We start from the raw sequence: 20,543 nt of genomic DNA on the forward strand, positions 1-20,543 counted from the left end.
ATAGAATTGAATTCCATTCTAAGAATACAAACAAGCCCTGCTTAAAGAGCAACGAAGGGCAGGCGATCGGAATTGACTTAAAACCAATAATGAAATTATGGAATGTTTGAGGCACTATTTTTGTATTCTGCCTTAATAAGAGTAAAATTTCAATAAGAAATAAAAGAACCCTAAATAAAAAGAAATTATTTGTAATTAACTAAGACGAAATTTATGTTTCATTTCCCGATGTCCCCTCAAAGCTCCACCATGCTTTCATGAATGTTGTTTTCTGTGCGCTTTTGGTGATGACAGGTGAACTTCGTCAATTATTGCTTTCGAAATTGGCCTAATAGCCTTTAAGATGACTTTATGATTCGAAGCAGTGCCTAGTGCGCAAGCGTAGTTAAGAGTATTGTTGTATCAATATATAACAAGACGAATAGAAGTGTAAATATTGTGAGGGTATTTCTGGTGGGAATATGGCGACGTCTACAGAGTCCAGTGCCAATATTCCCGGTAGAAAAGAGTCCCCTGCCGCGTCTTCGTGGGCTGGCATCGTTGGTGGAGGAAAGAACGATATCCCTGTGGATAGTCCCAAGACTTGTGATGAACAGAAAACGTTAACTTTGGATACTGTGGAAACAGCTACCGCAACATGCGACGGCAACCCCCCCGACCATTCTATGTCGAATAATGTGGGACCCCCCGAAGATGAATTAGATCCGTCAGAGTTGGCACAGTTTACAGAAATACGTAACAGTAAAAAAGAACGTTTCAAGAGACGTCAGTGGAGAGGCAGACGTGGGGGTGGAAGTCGCACAACCAGAGGCGGGGACAGGGAAGACTGGGAAGGCAAACCACCACCCTCGCAAGCAGAGGCCAGACCTGAAGGGGTAGGACCAGGACGAGGGCGTGGAAAAAGACCCGCACGAGAAACGACCCCAAAGCTCACGAATGGACCCGCTGAGAAAGAAGACGAGAACCGGGAACCAGAACTTCTGGACGAGGCCACATGTGATGAGGACAAGGTCCAGTACATCCCTGCCCCAGCACCAAGTGTCAATATTTGGGAGAAACGACAAGGTGTCAAACGCCCTGCTCAACAGATTGGTAAGTACAATAGGTAGATTTGCTAGAAGTAACTTGTGCAAACTAACCTAAGAATCAGCCTCTACTACCACCTTTAGGGTAAAAAACCGCATGGTACAGGGTTGGACCATGTACGATCAATGTGAACAACCCCAAAAAAAGTACATTATAACACGTCCTGACATTGGAGATGGGCATCAGTCGCGACTTGTTGTTGGTGAGAAATGGAACTAAAGACCGCTACTCTCCTTTCGAAGTAGGTAAGTATTTTCTCCAAAGTTAGAAATTAAGGCCAAATTTTAAGATTTAAACAGAGGGTAGTGAAAAGGGTGTCCAACGCAGTGCAAATCTCACCAAAACGCTTTCGAAATTTTGACTTACGCTTAAGGGGGCTGGCCGGCTAATGCCATTTTTTAAGGACAGGACTTTGATGTTCATATATACGACTTAATAAGGTGACTTGGGACATTTCCAAACCGCATATGATTTTCGCCTCTGACCTTCGGTTTTGAGACGCCAGGGCAATTTATCCCGAAAATAGCCATTTTTCAAATTCTATCTCCTCCCTTGATATTTAATACTAGGTAGTATTAAGACCTAGGATTGCTACTTATATATAGACCTGATAGTAATTTTTTTGCTAGATATGAATTTTTCAATATGGTAAAAAAAACCATATAGGTAAATCAGGAGAAAAAAATTAAAAAAAAAAAGACGAAACAAAAATTTGATAAAAGGGCTCAATTTGATTGTTCTATAATGTCTTTCTGAGTTATATACCAAATTCCAATGCTATAGCTTTAAAACCAAGTGAGAAGATAGATTTTGAAGGTCAATAATTATAGTTTTGAGATATGGGCGTTCAAAGTATTCCTTCGTATTTCTATAAAGACAATGTTAATAAATAATGATTACTATGAATGTATATTTCTTTTTTGTGTATTATTAAACCAAAACTATGTTATTTATCATAATTTAATCATAAATGATGATCACTTTCCTCATATATTGTAGCCTGGGGCACTGCTTGAGGCAAGATGGGGCACTCCTTCCTATGCAACTCTCTCTCCCCCCTTCACTAACTCGGCTTATTATAGCGAATTTTCTTCTTCTGTATGTTAGCAAGATGTTTTCCTTGTATTTTCCTCTTTGGCATGATGAAATTCTTGCCGAAACAAAGATAAACAAACTTAAATGCAAGAGAATGTCAGAGGTGAAACTCAAAGGTGTACTCTCTTTTTTCAAAGATAATTTAATAAATCATGATTATTATGAATTTCATATTCCATTTTGGGTATTAAAAAACCAAAACTTTGTTATTTATCATAAATGAAGATCTCTTTGCTCAAAGATCGTAGCCTTGGGCACAGTGTGACGTGTGCTGTCAGGCAAGACGGGGGCATTACTACGCAACCCTCCCCTCTCTCTTCACTAACTATGCGTATATTATGATATTCTGTAATAATACTTAAGCAATTTTTCTTCGTCTGTATGTTAGCGAGATGTTTTGCTTGTCTTTTCCTCATTGGCATGATGAAATTCTTGCCAAAACATACATGAACATACGTAAAAGCAAGCGAATATCAGAGGTGAAATCGAACGTGTAGACTACTTGAAGTTTGTGCTTGCACTGATTGTTGGACTTGGTAGCTGACTGAAGTGAAGTCTCCCTTCTCGACTCGGGGAATGTCTACAGATGCCATTTCTCCCAATTTCTTTGACAATAATTATCAAAATTTACGATAATAGAAGAAATATTGCATTTTCTTGTACGGATCAATGTTTTAGGCTTATTGAGTTATGTTAACTAATTACCCTGTGACTACGAAAGTAAGAGGAATTTTGATGAAATATTTCGTAAACGTATTCTTAATTGCCATATGAAGCTCCATGAATTTTGTCATGACTTTGCATTTTTTGCCCTATACCCCCATATATAAGGGTTCCGGCTGGCCCCCTTAAATATCTCAGAAGATTGACGCCATCTAGATGTTTGTGGAGTCGCTTGTGTCAAGAAACTTCCCATTTCCTGTGATAAATCCGCACACCACTTGTACCCATAGATGCTGGGGCACTTTCGTCACAACAATCGGAGCACGGTCCCTAACCACAACATTTTTAAGGAAACTACTGTTTTGGTAGAAGACGACGATGAAGCGTGCACTAGATAATTATTTAAATTAATAGTAAAACAATATTTTACATATTTATGATGATTAATTTGAGAATATTCATTATTGAAAAAGTAACTTGATTCTGACTCAAATTTAAGTAACTCAAATTTAAGTAATTATTTTTCGGAATTAGAACGTTCGTTTAAGTCCTGTATTATGACGTCACATCTTGACTTTCGTACCTATTGTAGATGAATTGCTATACTCAACTTTTTTGCAGAACAGTTAACCAGTTATTCATGCAGATTCTTATCAGCTATTCATGTAATTGTTATGATCGTAATGCGCATATATATCTTTATTATTTACTCTTTGGATATATGAAGATGTTTTACTGCTGGATTACCACCGTAGTGTGACGCAATCACTTTCGGTCCCTGGGCCTCTGTCTGTTTTCGCACCATACGAAATTAATGGGGCCGAATTTGCAATGACCAGAAAGTCGTTAAAAGAGGAAAGTTAGCTTTGAGGGGCATATGTTTTGTTTGAGAAAAATACAAATTTATACAATAGCTAGCTTGTAAAAAATACTTGATTACAAAAAACTTGATTGACAACTAAGCAGCATACCTACTATGGATTTCAGAGACAGTGCAAGCACGTTTTTTGGCAATAGTATTTCTGTAACGAACACTCTTATCAGAACGAGATTTTGCTATAGTGCATTACACCCAGTGCCGTAATTTATAAGGGTATCGTGAATCATTAATCATAAAGAATAACGACACTTGTCCTTGTACCAAGAGACAAAAACTCCATTATCCAGAAATGGATACGAACACGCGTAAAAAGCTCCACCTGCCCTCTCAACCCCCCTCCACCGCCACCCCTGTCCTTCTTCCTTCCTTCGCCTTCCTTTCTCTTTCTCTGTTGCCAATTCGTATGTGTTCACTTTCCAAACTGGGTATAAGACTTACACAAAACGTGGAAATTGGTGAAATTAGCCTATGTATTGAAAGTATATAGACATAAATATTAAAGCAATTTTATCATTATTGCATTACTATGATAACTAGAATTCATGGAAACAGTTTATAATAATGCATCGACGTATGTGTGAAGCTCCACTAATGTGGCAACGATGATATTGCCATTCTTACCATGTAAACATTAAAGGTTACATTTATTTCTGGCATACAGTTATTTTAAAAAATCAAAATACTAATACGTATAGACTTGAATCAATGAAAAGTGCTAAAAAAAAAAAATTATATACAATCCACTTATCCGTAGTCTGCTCCGCTATGGTTTTCGACAGCCAGATGTACGACAAGGTTAGAAACTTTGGATTGTATCTACTTTAGAAATATCTGTAATTTTTCGGGGTAATTTGGTTGCAAAATAGGGGTAATAGACATGAATTAAATAAACATTTTGAAATAACAAAGTAAAGTTGAACTAAATAATGAGTAAAGTAACTGTGTTTGTAGAGTGCGCGCTTAGGAACCAGGAACAGCAACGTGGTTCAAGTGCAATGTGGAGTGAATTAAGACCAAGCTGTGTATAATAACAATCAAATAAGCACTGTGGAGTTTCAATTGTGATGGCAGTAAGGATAAAACCACCTATTACAAGGTAAAAATGAATTCAGTTCAAACCATGACCCTGGGAATAAAGAGTTTCATTTTTAAATATCTAACTTCCCTGGTACATATATATAGCTTTAACCCGCAGATTCGTCGCGCGCACGGCAGAAATAAGAAATTCGCGGCTATCGCTGATAGACGGTCAGGTGATCATACCTGTGCTCCCTCTATCTAGGTACCTGGAACCATTCCCATTTGTCCTCAGAAATTCCCTGCCGTCATTTGAACAGCACGTTGGAAATTCGCTCTTCTTTGTTTGGGTTTGCTTTTACTACAAATTGGTGAAGTACCCATTACTTGGTTTTTCGTTGATGGCTTTCGCTGATTTTGGATTTTCCTTTGCTTTTTCTTTTGCATAGATAGACTTTGTTGATTTCCGACTTGGACTTTTTCACTGGATTTCTGATTTTCTCAAGATAGCTGACTATTGTTAGAATGTGTGTGAAGGGGTGCAAGACCCAGCTTCCAAAAGCCGCTCTTGATCCCCACACGGTACGTAAGCATTGCAGAGGGTATGTATGTACTTTTGACAGTAGATGTAATGAATGTGAGAGTTGGTCAGAGAGAGAATGCAAAGTCAAGTTTGCTATGGAGACATCAGCGTCAGTCCTAGCAGGCACCAGACAAGGAGACTGGATGGTGTCGATAGACCTGCAGGACGCATATTTCCACGTCCCTATCCACCCGAATTACAGAAAATATGTGAGATTTGTTCATCAGGCAACAACGTATCAGTTCAGAGCACTGTTTTGGACTAAACACGGCTCCTTACGTTTTCACTCGAGTAGTTTCAAAGGTGGCCCTTTGGTTACATCTGGAAGGGGTACAGATATCGATGTACCTGGATGACTGGATAATCAGAGCCAAGTCGCAAGAAGTGTCTGGAGGACCTACAAGTAACTATGACGATAACGCAACAGCTGGGACTTTTAGTAAACCTAGCCAAATCACAGCTGACTCCTTCACAAGACATCATCTACCTGGGGATGAGGATCCAGTCAGTGGTTTTTCGGGCTTTTCCAGCCCCGAATCGCATTCTAGAGTGCTTAAGAAAGGTGAAGCTCTTCCTAGGGAGATGGACCTGCTCGGCGAGGGAATTGATGAGTCTGCTGGGGACCCTCTCCTCGATCGAGCAATTCGTCTCCCTGGGAAGACTACATCTATGTCCACTCCAGTTTCATCTGGCAAGATACTGGACAAGAGACCAAGACCTCGAGACGTGGATTCCGATCCCTCGGGGAATCAAGAATCATTTGAGTTGGTGGGACGATCCCAACAAACTTCAAGAGGGCCTCGAACTTCAACAGAAGAACCCCGACCTAGAGATTTATTCAGACGCATCGGACGTGGGATGGGGTGCGACACTGGGGAAGGACGAGATCTCTGGTCTATGGGAAGACCATCAGAAAGAATGGCACATAAATGTGAAGGAGCTGGTGGCCATTCATCTAGCGCTTTTGCACTTCCAAGGGGAAGTAAAAAGCAAGATAGTACAGGTCAACGCAGACAACACCACAGCGTTGGCCTACATCAAGAAACAAGGAGGTACTCGTTCGGATTCCCTTTACGAGGCAGCAAAGGATCTCCTATTGTGGGCGAAAGAGAACAACATTACTCTGATAAGTCGCTTCATAGAGGGAGAGAGGAACGTCAGAGCGGATCTCCTCAGCAGAGGAAGACAGGTTCTCATGACAGAATGGACCTTACATCACGAGGTGTGCAGCAGGCTTTGGAATCTGTGGGGAGAACCATCAATAGACCTCTTTGCGACGCAGAGAACAAAGAGGTTACCTGTTTACTGCTCGCCAGTCCCAGACCAGGAAGCAGTGGCAGTGGACACCTTTCTCATGGATTGGGAAGGACTTAACACATACGCCTTCCCCCCATTCAAGATCCTAGATAAAGTCTTGAAGAAGTTCAGGGAGTTGACCAACGCCCGCATGATCCTGATAGCTTTGTTTTGGCCCACGAGACCCTGGATCACAGAAGTGATGGAGTGGCTAGTAGACACCCCCAGATCGTTGCCCTGTCGGAGCAATCTACTCAAACAGCCACATTTAGAGAGAGACCATCAAAATATCCTCGCCCTCAATCTATCTGCCTTTCTACTATCGAAAAACTGGCAAGAGCAAAGGGCTTTTTGAGGGAAGCTGCAAGAGCAATCACAAGAGCGAGGAGGACGTCCACGATCAAGTTGTACCAATCTAAGTGGGACGTCTTTAAGAGAATGGTGCAGGATTAGAAACATTTCCTCTTCCAATACCTCTCTAATTCAATTGGCAGACTTTCTGTTATATTTACGAAACCAACAGAAACTAGCAGTATCTACTATCAAGGGATACCGCAGTATATGCTGGCATCCGTCTTCCGTCATAGAGACATTGACGTATCAGGGAACAAGGATCTCTCGGACCTCATAAGGTCTTTTGAGACGACTAAGAGAAAGGAGAATCCAACCCCCTCTTGGAATTTGGATGTTGTCCTGACGTTTCTAACCTCGAGCTGGTTCGAACCTCTCGACAAGGCTTCATGGAAGGACCTCGCCAAGAAGACCCTATTCCTGGTTGCGTTGGCAACAGCCAAGAGGATGGGAGAGTTGCAAGCCTTTAGCAAGAATGTATGCTTCAATGGGGAGAATGCAGTCTGCTCGCTGCAACTAGGCTTTCTTACCAAGAATGAGAATCCTTCTCACCCATGGCCTAGATCCTTTACCATTCCAGGGTTATCTCATTTAGTAGGACAGGAAAAGGAGAGAGGCCTTTGTCCAGTGAGAGCCCTAAAGTATTATACACAGAGAACTAAAGACTTAAGAGGACAGACAGACAACCTCTGGTGCTCTGTAAAGAAGCCTTCACTACCTTTTGTCGAAGAACGCACTGGCGTTCTTTATCAAAGACTTGATAAGGGAAGCTCACCAGAACTGTGATGAGAAAAGCTTCCCAATCCTCAAAGTCAAGGCACACGAAGTAAGAGCTGTGGCGACTTTGATGGTGTATAGACACAAGGAAGTCGATGAAGGCGATTTTAGAAGCAACTTTCTGGCGAAGCAAGTCTATCTTCGCAGATTGTTACCTCAAAGAGGTACAGACCCAATATGAAGATTGTTGCTGCCTGGGTCCGTACGTTACCTCCAGCGCCGTAGTTGGAGAAGGTACTTCTGCCTCTAACCCGTAACCTTATTTATACCCTTGCTTTTTTCTTGAACTTGGTATCACAGGTTGTCTGTGAAGGTTGTTGCAACCTTCCACAGTCTGGGATGCAAGTCTAGGTTAGGTTTTTATGGTGTGTGTTTTTAGTGTGTTAGTTGGTCAGGTGGTCAGCTCATTGTCCATGGCTTTGCCAGGATAGCAAGGGTGGTGATCTAGTCATGTTAAGGTCGATGACCGTGTGACAGCCCCACAGAGACTTTCTATAGCCCCCTGGGTGGATAGCTGGGTCTCTCTAGGAATGCAGGCTAATGAGGCAGGAAAACTTTGAAGCCAGCTTCCTTATCAGGTAAGAACCAGATTATTAGTTCAGCTAATTTGTAGCGATTAATAATTTTACGAATTCCCAACGGTGTTGAGGTTCTCTAACCCACTACCAAAGGTGTCAATCAGCTATATACATGTAACTACCAGGGAAGTTAGATATTTAAAAATGGTATTTTCATTTTAAAATAAGTTTTTAAATATACTTACTTGGTAGTTACATATATATAAAGGTCCCTCCCTCCTCCCCTCTGAGAACAGGGGCATGGAATTTCTGAGGACAAATGGGAATGGTTCCAGGTACCTGGATAGAGGGAGCACAGGTATGATCACCTGACCGTCTATCAGCGATAGCCACGAATTTTGAATTTCTGCTGTGCGCGCGACGAATCGGCCCGTTAAAGCTATATGTATATATGTAACTACCAGGTAAGTATATTTAAAAACTTATTTTAAAATGAAAATACCATTTTTATGATAAAATGAAATATTGCATACTTACCAAGTGGTTACAGAATGGGAGCCCACCCGCCTCCCTGCACATAGAGGATGGCTAGTCATAAACAAATTGAAGTACCTGGCTCAGTTCCTCTTTCCTAAGGTGGGTGGGACTAGTTACCTATAGCCAAAACAAAGAAGAATCGTTAGCGCAAATTCCAAATTTTAGCTGCCGTTGCTAGAAACTGTTAGCTATGTAATTACTTGGTAAGTGTATGTAAAATTTTATTTTATCATAGAAATGTCATTTTGTCTTACTAATTTTACTGGAAAAATTCGAAAATTCCTTCCCAATTCAGATGGCATATTTTCCACATAAGGCAGCTGAAGTCTTAATTACACAATTGATAGAAATTCATAGGTAGGTAATTTTTTTTAATACAAAACATGAGAGAAAACAAAAAAGATTACATAAGCACTTGTGAATAGTGGATATTCTGTAAGGACAAATAACTTTCTAATTTTGACCAGTATCGAAGAAGGTAGAGAGTGAACACTGTAATATAAACAGTTCTCATAATAAACACAGTCTTTAGGAAATTATACTGCAGGTCTTAATTTTACTAGTAAATACCAAACATTCACTTTTCCCCTTTATTCTCCATAAAAAGAAACAAATTAACCATCATCTGACATTTTCTGATATTAGATTAGGTGTCATGTAGGAAGAGATATTACACTTTAGACTATTCAGTTTTCTGATTTAAGGTACGTATATCAATTCTTGAAAGAAACCACCATGAATAATAGTGTGTGCTTTCCTTTAGAGAACAGAAGGCAATTCCTCTAGGTGTGTATCCCTCTAGTGGAGTAAAACCTGTGGCCTTATGAGAAAAACTACACGGAAATGCTCTACAGCTTATAGAATGAGCCACTGCAAAAGCAAAATTTATTTACATGTGCTGTGGCTAGGCACTAATATACATACATGTTTACGAAGCCAAAGAGGAATTAGAACATTACTAGTAGTACCATATTAATGTCTGGAATGTTTTGAAAAAGAAAATTTTTTAACTAAATGACAAATCCATTTTTGATCCTTTGTGTACTCAGAGAATGAGCAGTCATATGACTCATCCTTAAGGTATTGCTGAAAAATTTGGAGAACATGTCTCAGAAATAACCATTTGAAAAACTTTCCCACATCATAAAATCAGGGGATAGGAATGACATGAAAGGGCTGGAACTTGATCTGAATGCCAAGTAAGGATGCCCCCAACTTACAGCCATAGACCATTATCTCTCATCTATTATTTGTCAGCTGATGCAAAAAAGGATTAACACCATTTGGGTTTTTAGACTTGCTGGACACTTAATAAGCCCCTTTGAATAATGCCTTAATAGAGGTTTTACCTGTACAGTAAGATGTTTGATGTTTCAACATTTTTACCATCTTTATAGCAAATTAACACTTATTAGTAATATGCATCATACATGTGTGTATATATATGAACAGTAAATCATATTGTATTACCTTCCAGCTCTGGTAGCATGCTTTCCTCTGTTTTTGGAGTGTTTTATCATACATAATATTTTCAGTGGTACGGCATTGTGCTTTTAGTAACACTGCTAGGAATTTTTTTTTGATCTGTGGGACTAATTATTAAAGAATTACTAAATGCAAACAGGGCTGTATGTAATGCATACAAAAGCACACATTTGAATTTGCTGCACAGAACTAGTACCACCGCCTTAACATGTCTATGATAAGATAGTTCATCCGTACAGTATTTTGTATAATTTTAATTTTTAAATGGATTTATTCTGTTTATTCCACAGTATAGTATTATATTGTACATTTATTATGGCTTTATATGTTTTAACATTGGTTTTTACGTGATTTGGCACTTTTTACAACACTAGAATTGCAAACGTGTACGTATACTTGGCAAAACATCATAGAAGTAAAGCAATATTTTCTTTACATTTTGTATAGTACTGTACTTTTCATTACTGCGTGTAAACAGTGTATTATATATTTTAACAATTTTGTTTTCATTTGATTTGGAACACAATTTTTATTGATTGATATTTTTTATGGCACTTTTAAGAATTGTTGCTGACCAATGTAAGGATGCATAAACCAATTGTTGCTGACCAATGTAAGGATGCATAAACCAATGTAAGTCAAGTTTCATTTTTCCCAAATTTCAAAAGATCTACCATAAAGTTGAAAGCTTCAATTCAAACTGACATAATGGTAGGTACGTTCACCACCCTACCCATGAATGAGTTATGTTCCAGATGGCTGTTCACATCTTGAATTGTTCATAATTTGGTTTTTAATGTGAAGTGCATAATTTATACCTGTTTACATTCTCGAGATAACTCGGGAGTCATAGATTATAATATTTTCACTGCCTTTTTAAACCTGGGCTGTTATCTAAAATTACTTTAGATGCTAGAAAGATAAAAAGAAAAACACTTTTATCCATGCAAAATTCAGAATTAAGTATTTTTTCCATGTTTTGAAAGTTATAAACTTGAGAGAATTTTGTGGATGTAGCATCTGACATTGGAAGTGCATCAAGTAAACAATGCACACTGCCATCTAAAGACAAAAATACATTCTAAATGTCTCTGGTTATGGGGAAATGAAATATAGAAAATGAGAATTCACTGTAGAACAAGTTAATCGAGAAGATAGCGATACAAAGTACGTAGAACTATTTTACGAGTATGAATGAATAGTGTCGTGATTGTTAGAAAAATAGTACATGGAAGAAGGTAAGCACAAGAATACTCGGGATAAACAGGAAAGGGGTTAAAGTAACAAGCTCTTTCTTGTGTTCTGTTTTTTGCAAAAATTCTTACTTGCAGATAGGTACTGAGCAAAATTTAAACTTGCAAGTTTGTATATGTAAATGTAAATTTTTAATGATAAGTCGTCATTGTCGAGCCAAGTATATCAGTAAATCAGCGGAAACTAAAGGTGAGAAAAATCACTAAGTATTTTACCAAGATCATTGTGTTTTACATAGCTGGGATGTCCCAGTGCTTGGCCTCCGGCATAGACCTAGTACTTTATTCTACTCCTTCGGGCCAGCCCAATGAGAGCTGAAAGTCAGCTTAGTGGTTTGGTTAAACTACTTTAATAATAATAGTAATAATAATAATAATAAATGAATAATATGAATAATATAATAATTTAGCTAGGATGTTGACAAGGTACCTCATTTAAGACTGTTAAGCATGTATACTGATCCATACTTGATTATGGTTTCCAAGCATTTTCTGCTTCAAATAAAAACTGAAAGAACTAGATGTAGTTGATAATTTAGGGCTTAGAATCTGAACTTCATGCGCAGAGAAACTTTAAAGTCATAAGGTTTAAGAAAACATTAAAGGGGGGAATCCAGTACACCATGCAATTGAAGAGGCTGAAAAGAAAAGGCTGAAAAGATAATGCAGGCTTTTAAAAATTTGGCAGATGCAGTTCAGTTAGGTTTAGAGTAGAATATTCCAAATCCTTCCTGATCAGACAACTTTGGTGAATTGATAATACAATAAAAACTTACAACATCTTTTAAATAAATCATCCCTTTATCACTCTGGTTGATTCCAGATGTTCAGTAATCGTGTACAAAAAGTATGAGAAAAATATTAGCCTCAAGAACTACAAAGGAAAGTTTAAGAACATGCTAACAAAATTGGAAAAATTTATGCCAATGGATCTAGGTCACAAGATGTAATAGAATGTGCATTAGTTTGTGATAAGGAAGATAAATAGTTTGGGCACAATAAAAGTTCTAGATATCTTTTTGTTGAACAAATAGTTTGGGCACAATAAAAGTTCTAGATAATTTTGTGTTGTTGAACCTCAATGAAGACAAGGCAAGACACCTAACCCTTTAACGCTGAAGGGGTATAATAAAAATCGTCTCACGTATGCCGGCGGGGTCTGGGAGTGAGTGCCGAAGCAGAAAAAATGTTTTTTTCAAAAAATCACAGCACGCTCAGTTTTCAAGATTTAGAGTTCATTTTTGGCTCCTTTTTTTGTCATTGCGTGAAGTTTAGTATGCAACCATCAGAAAAAAAAAATCATTATCATATATGAATAATGGGATATATGATAGCGCGAAAACAAAATTTCATATATAATTGTATTCAAATCGCACTGTGAGCAAAACGGTTAAAGCTAACGAGTTAATTTTTTTCTGTTGTATTGTTATTGTACACTAAATTGCAATCATGTTGGTATATAACACATTGTAAAACGATCAAGGCAACACAGAGAAAATATTATCACAAAATGATGCATGAATTCTTAACGCGCTGATGTAAAAAAAAAACTTTGAGCTGTTTTCATACAATCAACTTACCTGTCAGATATATACATAGCTAAGACTCCGTCGTCCCCGACAGAAATTCAAATTTCGCGCCACTCGCTACAGGTAGGTCAGGTGATCTACCTGCCTGCCCTGGCGGCAGGACTAGGAACCATCCCCGTTTTCTATCATATTTTCTCTGTCGCCGGTGGTATCAACATTGTTGTTATTACCTCCTGACTTAGATTCATTTTTCAACCTTTGATCAACGTTTTTTGGCTTTTTGGTGACGTATTTGGATCGTGTTTTGGCATTCGCTACTGTGGACTGTTTTTGGAATAACTCTTTTGGATTTTTCTCAGTATGTCTGATTCTAATGTGAGTGTGAGAATGTGTGTGAATGTAGGCTGCAGGGTGAGGATACCGAAAGCTTCGGTTGATCCTCATACTGTATGCCGTAAATGTAGGGGGGTTCAGTGTTCTGCTATTAACACTTGTAAGGAATGCGAGGGTTTGAATGCAGAAGAGTGGAAGACTTTAACTTCTTATTTGAAGAAGTTAGAGAGGGATAGAGTTAGACGACTGAAAGGTGTGAGTTCAAGGCCTATTGAGCCTTTCACGGATAATTCTAACCCTACTGATGTAGATTCTCCCTATAAATCTCATTCTCAGAGTGTGTTTTCGGATTCGGCATCGGAAATCGCCAATCTGAAAGCGACTATTAGAGACATGAAGTCCAAGATGGCTGACTCGAAAGGTAAGGCTAGTGATAGTGAACATTTTAGTGAAGTGAGTTCTATCAGTGTTGTGGAGGGGGCGTTTGATCGTCCCTGCGGCGCTCCCAGGCCTAGACCTCTTCCAAGCTCCCATGCCCAGAGGAGAAGGAAAGTCGAAAGCCTTAAGGAGGTCGTGGGGAATCCCCAACGGTCAGACGTCCCTTCAGCTAGCTCTGCTTCATGGCAGCCAGCTCAAGGGCGCTATAGAAAAGCGTCCTTCGCGATGTGTTTTCTCGTCCTCTCCCTCTCCCTCACCTAAACGAGGGTGGAAGGAGTCGAGCTTATGAGACCGCTGAAGCGTCATATGAAGCAAGACATTGATTCAAGCCCAGAGCGCTTCTCGGATGACGCCCTGTCTGCTATTAAGAAAGCGAAGATGGCGTCAGCGTCACCTGACGCTTATGAGGAAGTACCCCATCTTGCTTCTTCCCCGAGTGATGACGAGAAGCGTCATGCACTAGACGTGGGAGAAGCGTCAAGAAAGATCATTATGGCGGTTCAGGAACAACTGTCATCTCTTGTGGGAGTTTTAGCGCCCCGTCGGAAGGACGTGACGCTTCCAATTAAGAAGTCTCGTCCTCTCTCACCTGCTCGAAGAGAAGCGTCAGACAGATGTGAAACTGTTAAACGTCTGGCAGGAGCTTCGAGTTCGAGAACTAGAACGGGGGCTGACGAGAGCGTTGTAAGACAAGAGAAACGAAAGACGTCTTTTAGAAGTGAAGCGTCATTTCAAGCGGAACGTGACGCTCCGTCCAAGTTTGTGACGCCGAGTAGGACGCCCTTAGAGAGCGGAGCGTCTTCCAGACGCGAAGCGTCATCAAGACGTCAACAAGAGACGTCATACATGACGCTCGGAGAGCGGGAAGCGTCATACAAGACGTCTTCTAAAGTGCAAGAGAAGCCGCAGGTTGTGACTCCTTCCATGTCGATCAAAACGGGAAAAGGAAAGACTTTCATTCCCTTAGCCCCTCTCCTATCAGGAGTTTGTCTCCTCCAGAAGAGGAAAGTTCAGAAAGGAGAACGGAAACTCAGAGTTATCCAGAGTTGGAGGAAAACTCGGATGATGACGCTCATGGAAGAGGAGGGCTTGTCCAACTATAAGGTGTTGACTACCCTGCTTCTGGAGGAATACGGAGACGAGTTGACTCCGGCTGCTCCTCCTTCTCCGCGCTCGCTCTTTTCGAGTGCGAAGGCGAAGAAGCCCTCGTCTTTTCTGAAGATGAAGCCCACCATCTCGATGAAGCGGGCTTTACACGCCTTAGACTCCTGGATGAAGTCGAAGAAAGACTTAGTCAGGACAGTATTTGCATGCCTCCAGCAAGGTAGCTGGGAAAAGAGGCATATGGTACAAGACGGGGGAGAATATGGGTATCGCTCTCCCTTCTACAACAGAGGCAGATTTTTCGACGTTAGTTGACGCTTCAAGGCGTCCTAGTCTCAATTCTGCTCGTATTACATGGAGTATTTCAGAACTGGATCATCTCCTCAAGGGACTCTTCCATGTATTGGAAGTCTTCAACTTCTTAGATTGGTCCCTTGGGTGATGTCCAAGAAAGCTCATGATTCAGAGGGAATCGAACCTGAAGCCCTGTTATGCCATTTTGTCTTGCATCGACAAAGCGGTACAGGATGGATCTTTTGAAGTATCTGCATTATTTGGAGCAGGTCTTTTGAAGAAAAGGACGGTGTATGGCGCCTTCTTAACAAAGGCAGTTTCGCATGCTCAGAGGGCAGCTCTACTGTATGCACCTCTGTCTGACTATTTGTTCCCTTCTCAGTTAGTGAAGGACGTGTCTCACTCTTTAACTGAGAAGGCGACGCAGGATCTTCTGACGCAGTCGGCTAGGAAGAAGAAACCTGCTTTAGTTTCTGACAAGAAAGGACCTAGCACTTCTACGCAGCCCTTTCGAGGTGGTCCGATCTCCAGACCTCCCGCAAGAAGGAAGGCTCCAGAGAAGAGAGGTAGGTCCGCCTTTCGTCCTTTAAAAGGGAAAATGAAAACATTTCTCCTCCAAGCACCAGTAGGTGCCAGGCTCCTGGGATTCGTGGAGGCCTGGACAATGATAGACGCAGACGCGTCTTCATTGAATATCATAAGGAAGGGATATCGTATCCCGTTCTGAATACTCCTCCCCTAACGTCAATACCAAGGGAACTATCAGCCAAGTACAAGGACCCTGTGCTGAGGGATACTCTTCGATCGATGGTGGAACAAATGTGGGACAAGAGTGCAATAGAACTAGTACTGGATCAAACTCCCCGGGGTTTTACAATCGCCTTTTTCTAGTGGCGAAAGCCTCGGGAGGCTGGAGACCAGTACTAGACGTCAGCTCTCTGAACAAATTTGTTCAGAAGGAGAAGTTCTCCATGGAGACTTCTGCTTCAGTCCTAGCGTCATTACGACAAGGAGATTGGATGGTGTCTCTAGATCTCCAGGACGCCTACTTTCACGTCCCCGATCCACCCTTCGTCGAAGAAAGTACCTCCAGTTCATGACGGGGGGAAGGATCTTTCAGTTCAGAGCCTTGTGTTTCGGTCTGTCCACAGCTCCTCAGGTCTTCACAAGCCTGATGAGGAATGTGGCGAGATTTCTTCATCTCAAAGGAGTGAATGTCTCTATGTACCTAGACGACTGGCTCATCAGGGCCAGATCGGAGAGACAGTGTTTGGAGGACCTAAAGCTAACTCTGGATTTGACCAAGGCGTTGGGATTGCTTGTGAACCTCGAGAAGTCTCAGCTGACCCCCAGACAAGACCTAGTCTATCTGGGGATTCGGATGGATTCTCGGGGTTTTCGAGTTTTTCCTTCGCAAGAGAGAACCGCAAAAGGTTTGAGGATAATCTCTCTCTTCTTAGAGAAGCAACAAACGTCAGCGAGGGAATGGTTGAGCCTTCTGGGGACGCTTTCCTCGCTGGAACAATTCTTCCCTCTCGGAAGACTTCATATCCGTCCACTTCAATTCTTCCTCAAGAAGTCTTGGAGCTGGAAAACCGGACAACTGTCGGACGTTTTTCCCATTCCAGTAGAGATAAAGGCACACCTACAGTGGTGGTTGCTACCTCTGGAAGAGAACAAAGGGATCTCTCTAAGATCACAGAACCCAGACCTAGTGTTGTTCTCCGACGCGTCGGAGACGGGTTGGGGAGCGACATTAGGCTCGGAGGAAGTGTCAGGCACCTGGGAACCAGCACAGGTGTCCTGGCACATAAACTGCAAAGAGCTCTTCGCCGTACACCTGGCCTTGAAGAGCCTAGAACCTCTGGTGAGAGACAAGATAGTGCAAGTAAACGTGGACAACACCACCGCACTTGCCTACATTCGGAAACAGGGAGGGACACACTCCTCGTTCCTTTACGAACTCACGAGAGACCTATTACTTTGGACGTCTCAAAGGAACATCTCCCTGCTGACAAGGTTCGTACAGGGAGTAAGGAATGTGAGGGCGGACAGGCTCAGCAGGAGGAACCAGGTCCTTCATACAGAATGGACTCTGCACGAGGAAGTGTGTCTCGATCTCTGGTCTCTGTGGGGAACTCCAAATGTGGATCTCTTCGCAACATACATTTCAAAAAGGCTCCCAGTGTTTTGCTCGGTCGTGGAAGATCCAAGAGCGATTATGGTAGACGCCTTCCTGCTAAACTGGTCTCGAATAGACGTTTACGCTTTTCCCCCATTCAAAATCCTGGGGTTAGTATTGAAAAAGTTTGTGGCGTCAAAAGAGACGAGGATGACATTAATAGCCCCCTTTTCCTTTTGGGCCGGCACAGGAATGGTTCCCCCCCCACGGAGGTTGGTAGAGTGGATCGTAGACTTTCCGAGATCCCTACCAGGAAGGACGGATCTTCTCAAACAACCACACTTCAAGAGGTACCATCAAAACCTCCCCGCTCTCGCTCTGACTGCCTTTCGACTATCGAAAGACTTGTCAGAGCGAGAGGCTTTTCTCGCGAAGTGGCAAGCGCGATCGCGAGAGCTCGCAGAACCTCCACTACGAAAGTATACCAGTCGAAGTGGGAGGTCTTTAGAAGGTGGTGTAGAGCCAAGAAGTTGTCCTCCTCCTCTACCTCTATAGCGGAAATTGCTGATTTCTTGCTATTCCTGAGAGTAAAATCGCATCTAGCCGTATCCACAATAAAGGGATACAGAAGTATGCTCTCGGCTGTATTCAGGAACAGAGGATTAGATCTGGCAAATAACAAAGATCTCCACAATCTCCTAAGATCTTTTGAGACTTCAAAGTCTAAGGAACCAGTACCTCCGACCTGGAACTTGGACGTAGTACTCAAATATCTGTCTTCGGATAGATTCGAGCCTCCGCATCTGGCATCATTTAGAGACATAACTAGAAAATGCCTATTCCTTTTATCTTTAGCAACGGCAAAGAGGATTAGTGAGTTACAAGCTCTGCAGGATAAAGTAGGATTCAAGGGAGACTCGGCTATTTGCTCGTTTAAGACCCTGTTTTTAGCGAAAAACGAGAATCCCACGAACCCTGGCCTAGGTCATTCGAAGTCAAAGGAATGTCGAGTCTCGTAGGCAGAGAAGCAGAGAGGTCTCTATGCCCTGTTAGAGCTGTAAGTTCTATCTTCAGAGGAAGCGTCAGTTGGGAAGGCTCTAGACAAGGTCTTTGGTGCGCGGTAAAAGACCCCACCAAGACTGATGTCCAAGAATGCGCTAGCATTCTTTGTACGGAAACGTCATTACGGACGCTCATAAGGCCTGTCCGGACGACCAATTACAACTACTGAGAGTAAAAGCTCATGAAGTAAGAGCGGTTGCGACGTCTCTCGCGTTTTTATAAGAATATGTCGCTTGAAAAACATTAATAGATACGACATATTGGAGATGCAACTCAGTATTTGCATCTCATTACTTGAAAGACGTGCGTGTGACGTATGAGAAGTGCTTTTCTCTAGGTCCTATCGTATCGGCAGATACGATTCTGGGTACGGGAGCCGACACCAATCCCTTAAATGTATATACTGTTCTTCTTGTTTGGATATGGTCGGGAATCTCTTCGAACAATGGAGGATTCAGGCTCGCACGGGCGGCCGTCTATGTTGTTCATAAGAGAATTCTTGTCATATCCAATTAGTTGAGTAAAATTTTTTTTTTTTTTGAAAAAATTATGTATGTGTGCGTAGTGGTTTTTGAGTTACGGTTGTTGTGACGAGTTCGGGGATAACTCGTAACAATCCTTAGTTGCTAAAATATGGTTAGGATCAGGTGGTCGGGATTGGTTGTGTGCTCCTTCATAAGGTGTATTGTCATATAAGTGGATCAGCACCATTGACAAGGTCCTTTTAGGCTCTGCTGAGTAAGTGGGTAAGACCCCATCGGCAGACCCACAAGAACTCTTGGCCATAGATCCAAACATTATCTCGCTAAAGTTTTTGAACTGGTGTGCAGACTACTGGGCAAACACCCACGAAGTCTACCACCTATCAGGTAGGAACCAAGGTTTTATTTATACCTACAACATATGTTGTTTACCTGTCTATTCCATATAGTAGCTGTCTCTTACCCTCCACCGAAGGGTGCCAATCAGCTATGTATATATCTGACAGGTAAGTTGATTGTATGAAAATGATATTGTTATGTTACAATAAAGTTTCATACATACTTACCTGGCAGATATATACAATTAAAGGCCCACCCAGCCTCCCCGCAGGAGACAGGTGTAAGAGAGAAAATATGATAGAAAACGGGGATGGTTCCTAGTCCTGCCCGCCCAGGAGGGCAGGCAGGTAGATCACCTGACCTACCTGTAGCGAGTGGCGCGAAATTTGAATTTCTGTCGGGGACGACGGAGTCTTAGCTATGTATAATATCTGCCAGGTAAGTATGTATGAAACTTTATTGTAACATAACAATCATTTTCAAAAATTCACCATAAATCGAAATATTGTGCTAGAGACTTCCCGTTTGTTGCAAAATGAAGGTAATTGATTGAGTATTACTAGACTGTAAGTGTTGTAGCTTACAATTGCAGTTTTCGACCATTTCGGTTGAGTTAAAGTTGACCGAAGGACGAATTTTTTCTATTTTATCGTTATTTATTTGAAAATATTTCAAAACTGATAAAAGCTACAACCATAGTTTGTTATTTGTTGTACGTATTCTACATGAAATTGCACACATTTTTATATATAAAACTTTATGTAACGGCTAATTTAAAATGGTGCAAACATAACGACAATCGGACGAAAAAATCAGAAGTTACCGCGCGGACCTAAGGAAAAAGTTTAATTCATAAATTCACCGTAAATTGAAATATTGTGTTAGAGACTTCCAATTTCTTGAAAAATAAAGGTAAATGATTAAACATTACTAGAATGTAGTAGTTTTAGCTTACAATTGCATTTTTTGACCATTTCGGTCGAGTCTAAGTTTACCGAAGGTTGAAATTTTGGCACTTATTGTTATTTATATGAAAATGTTTCAGAACTGATAAAAGCTACAACCATGGGTTGTTTTTTGTTTTATTCTACATAAAATTGCACACATTTTCATATATAAAACTTTATGTAACGGCTAATTTAAAATAGTGCATACATTACGACAAACGGATGAAAAAATTTCTTATTTTTTTCGGAAGAGTTACCGCGCGATCGTATGGAAAATTTATTTTCATAAATTCACCATAAATCGAAATATTGTGATAGAGACTGCCAATTTGTTGCAAAATAAAGATAAATG

General features: G+C 41.0%; 1 protein-coding gene across 4 annotated transcripts in view; it reads left to right on the plus strand.

Annotated features, from left to right (window-relative positions):
• The first annotated feature begins 237 nt into the window (after positions 1-237).
• The window catches only part of LOC135220659 (la-related protein 1B-like), a 255,882-nt gene continuing 235,576 nt past the window's right edge, over positions 238-20,543 (plus strand). For 3 of the 4 annotated variants that reach the window (XM_064258011.1, XM_064258013.1, XM_064258014.1), the window contains exon 1: positions 239-1,092. In XM_064258011.1, coding sequence (XP_064114081.1) covers positions 462-1,092 — 631 coding nt within the window. In that variant the 5' untranslated portion in view covers positions 239-461. Of the gene's footprint in view, positions 1,093-20,543 lie in introns of all 4 variants that reach the window. The other variant, XM_064258015.1, reaches the window with a different exon arrangement.

The sequence above is a fragment of the Macrobrachium nipponense genome, chromosome 2 (genome assembly GCF_015104395.2).
Source record: "Macrobrachium nipponense isolate FS-2020 chromosome 2, ASM1510439v2, whole genome shotgun sequence".
NCBI lineage: Eukaryota > Metazoa > Arthropoda > Malacostraca > Decapoda > Palaemonidae > Macrobrachium > Macrobrachium nipponense.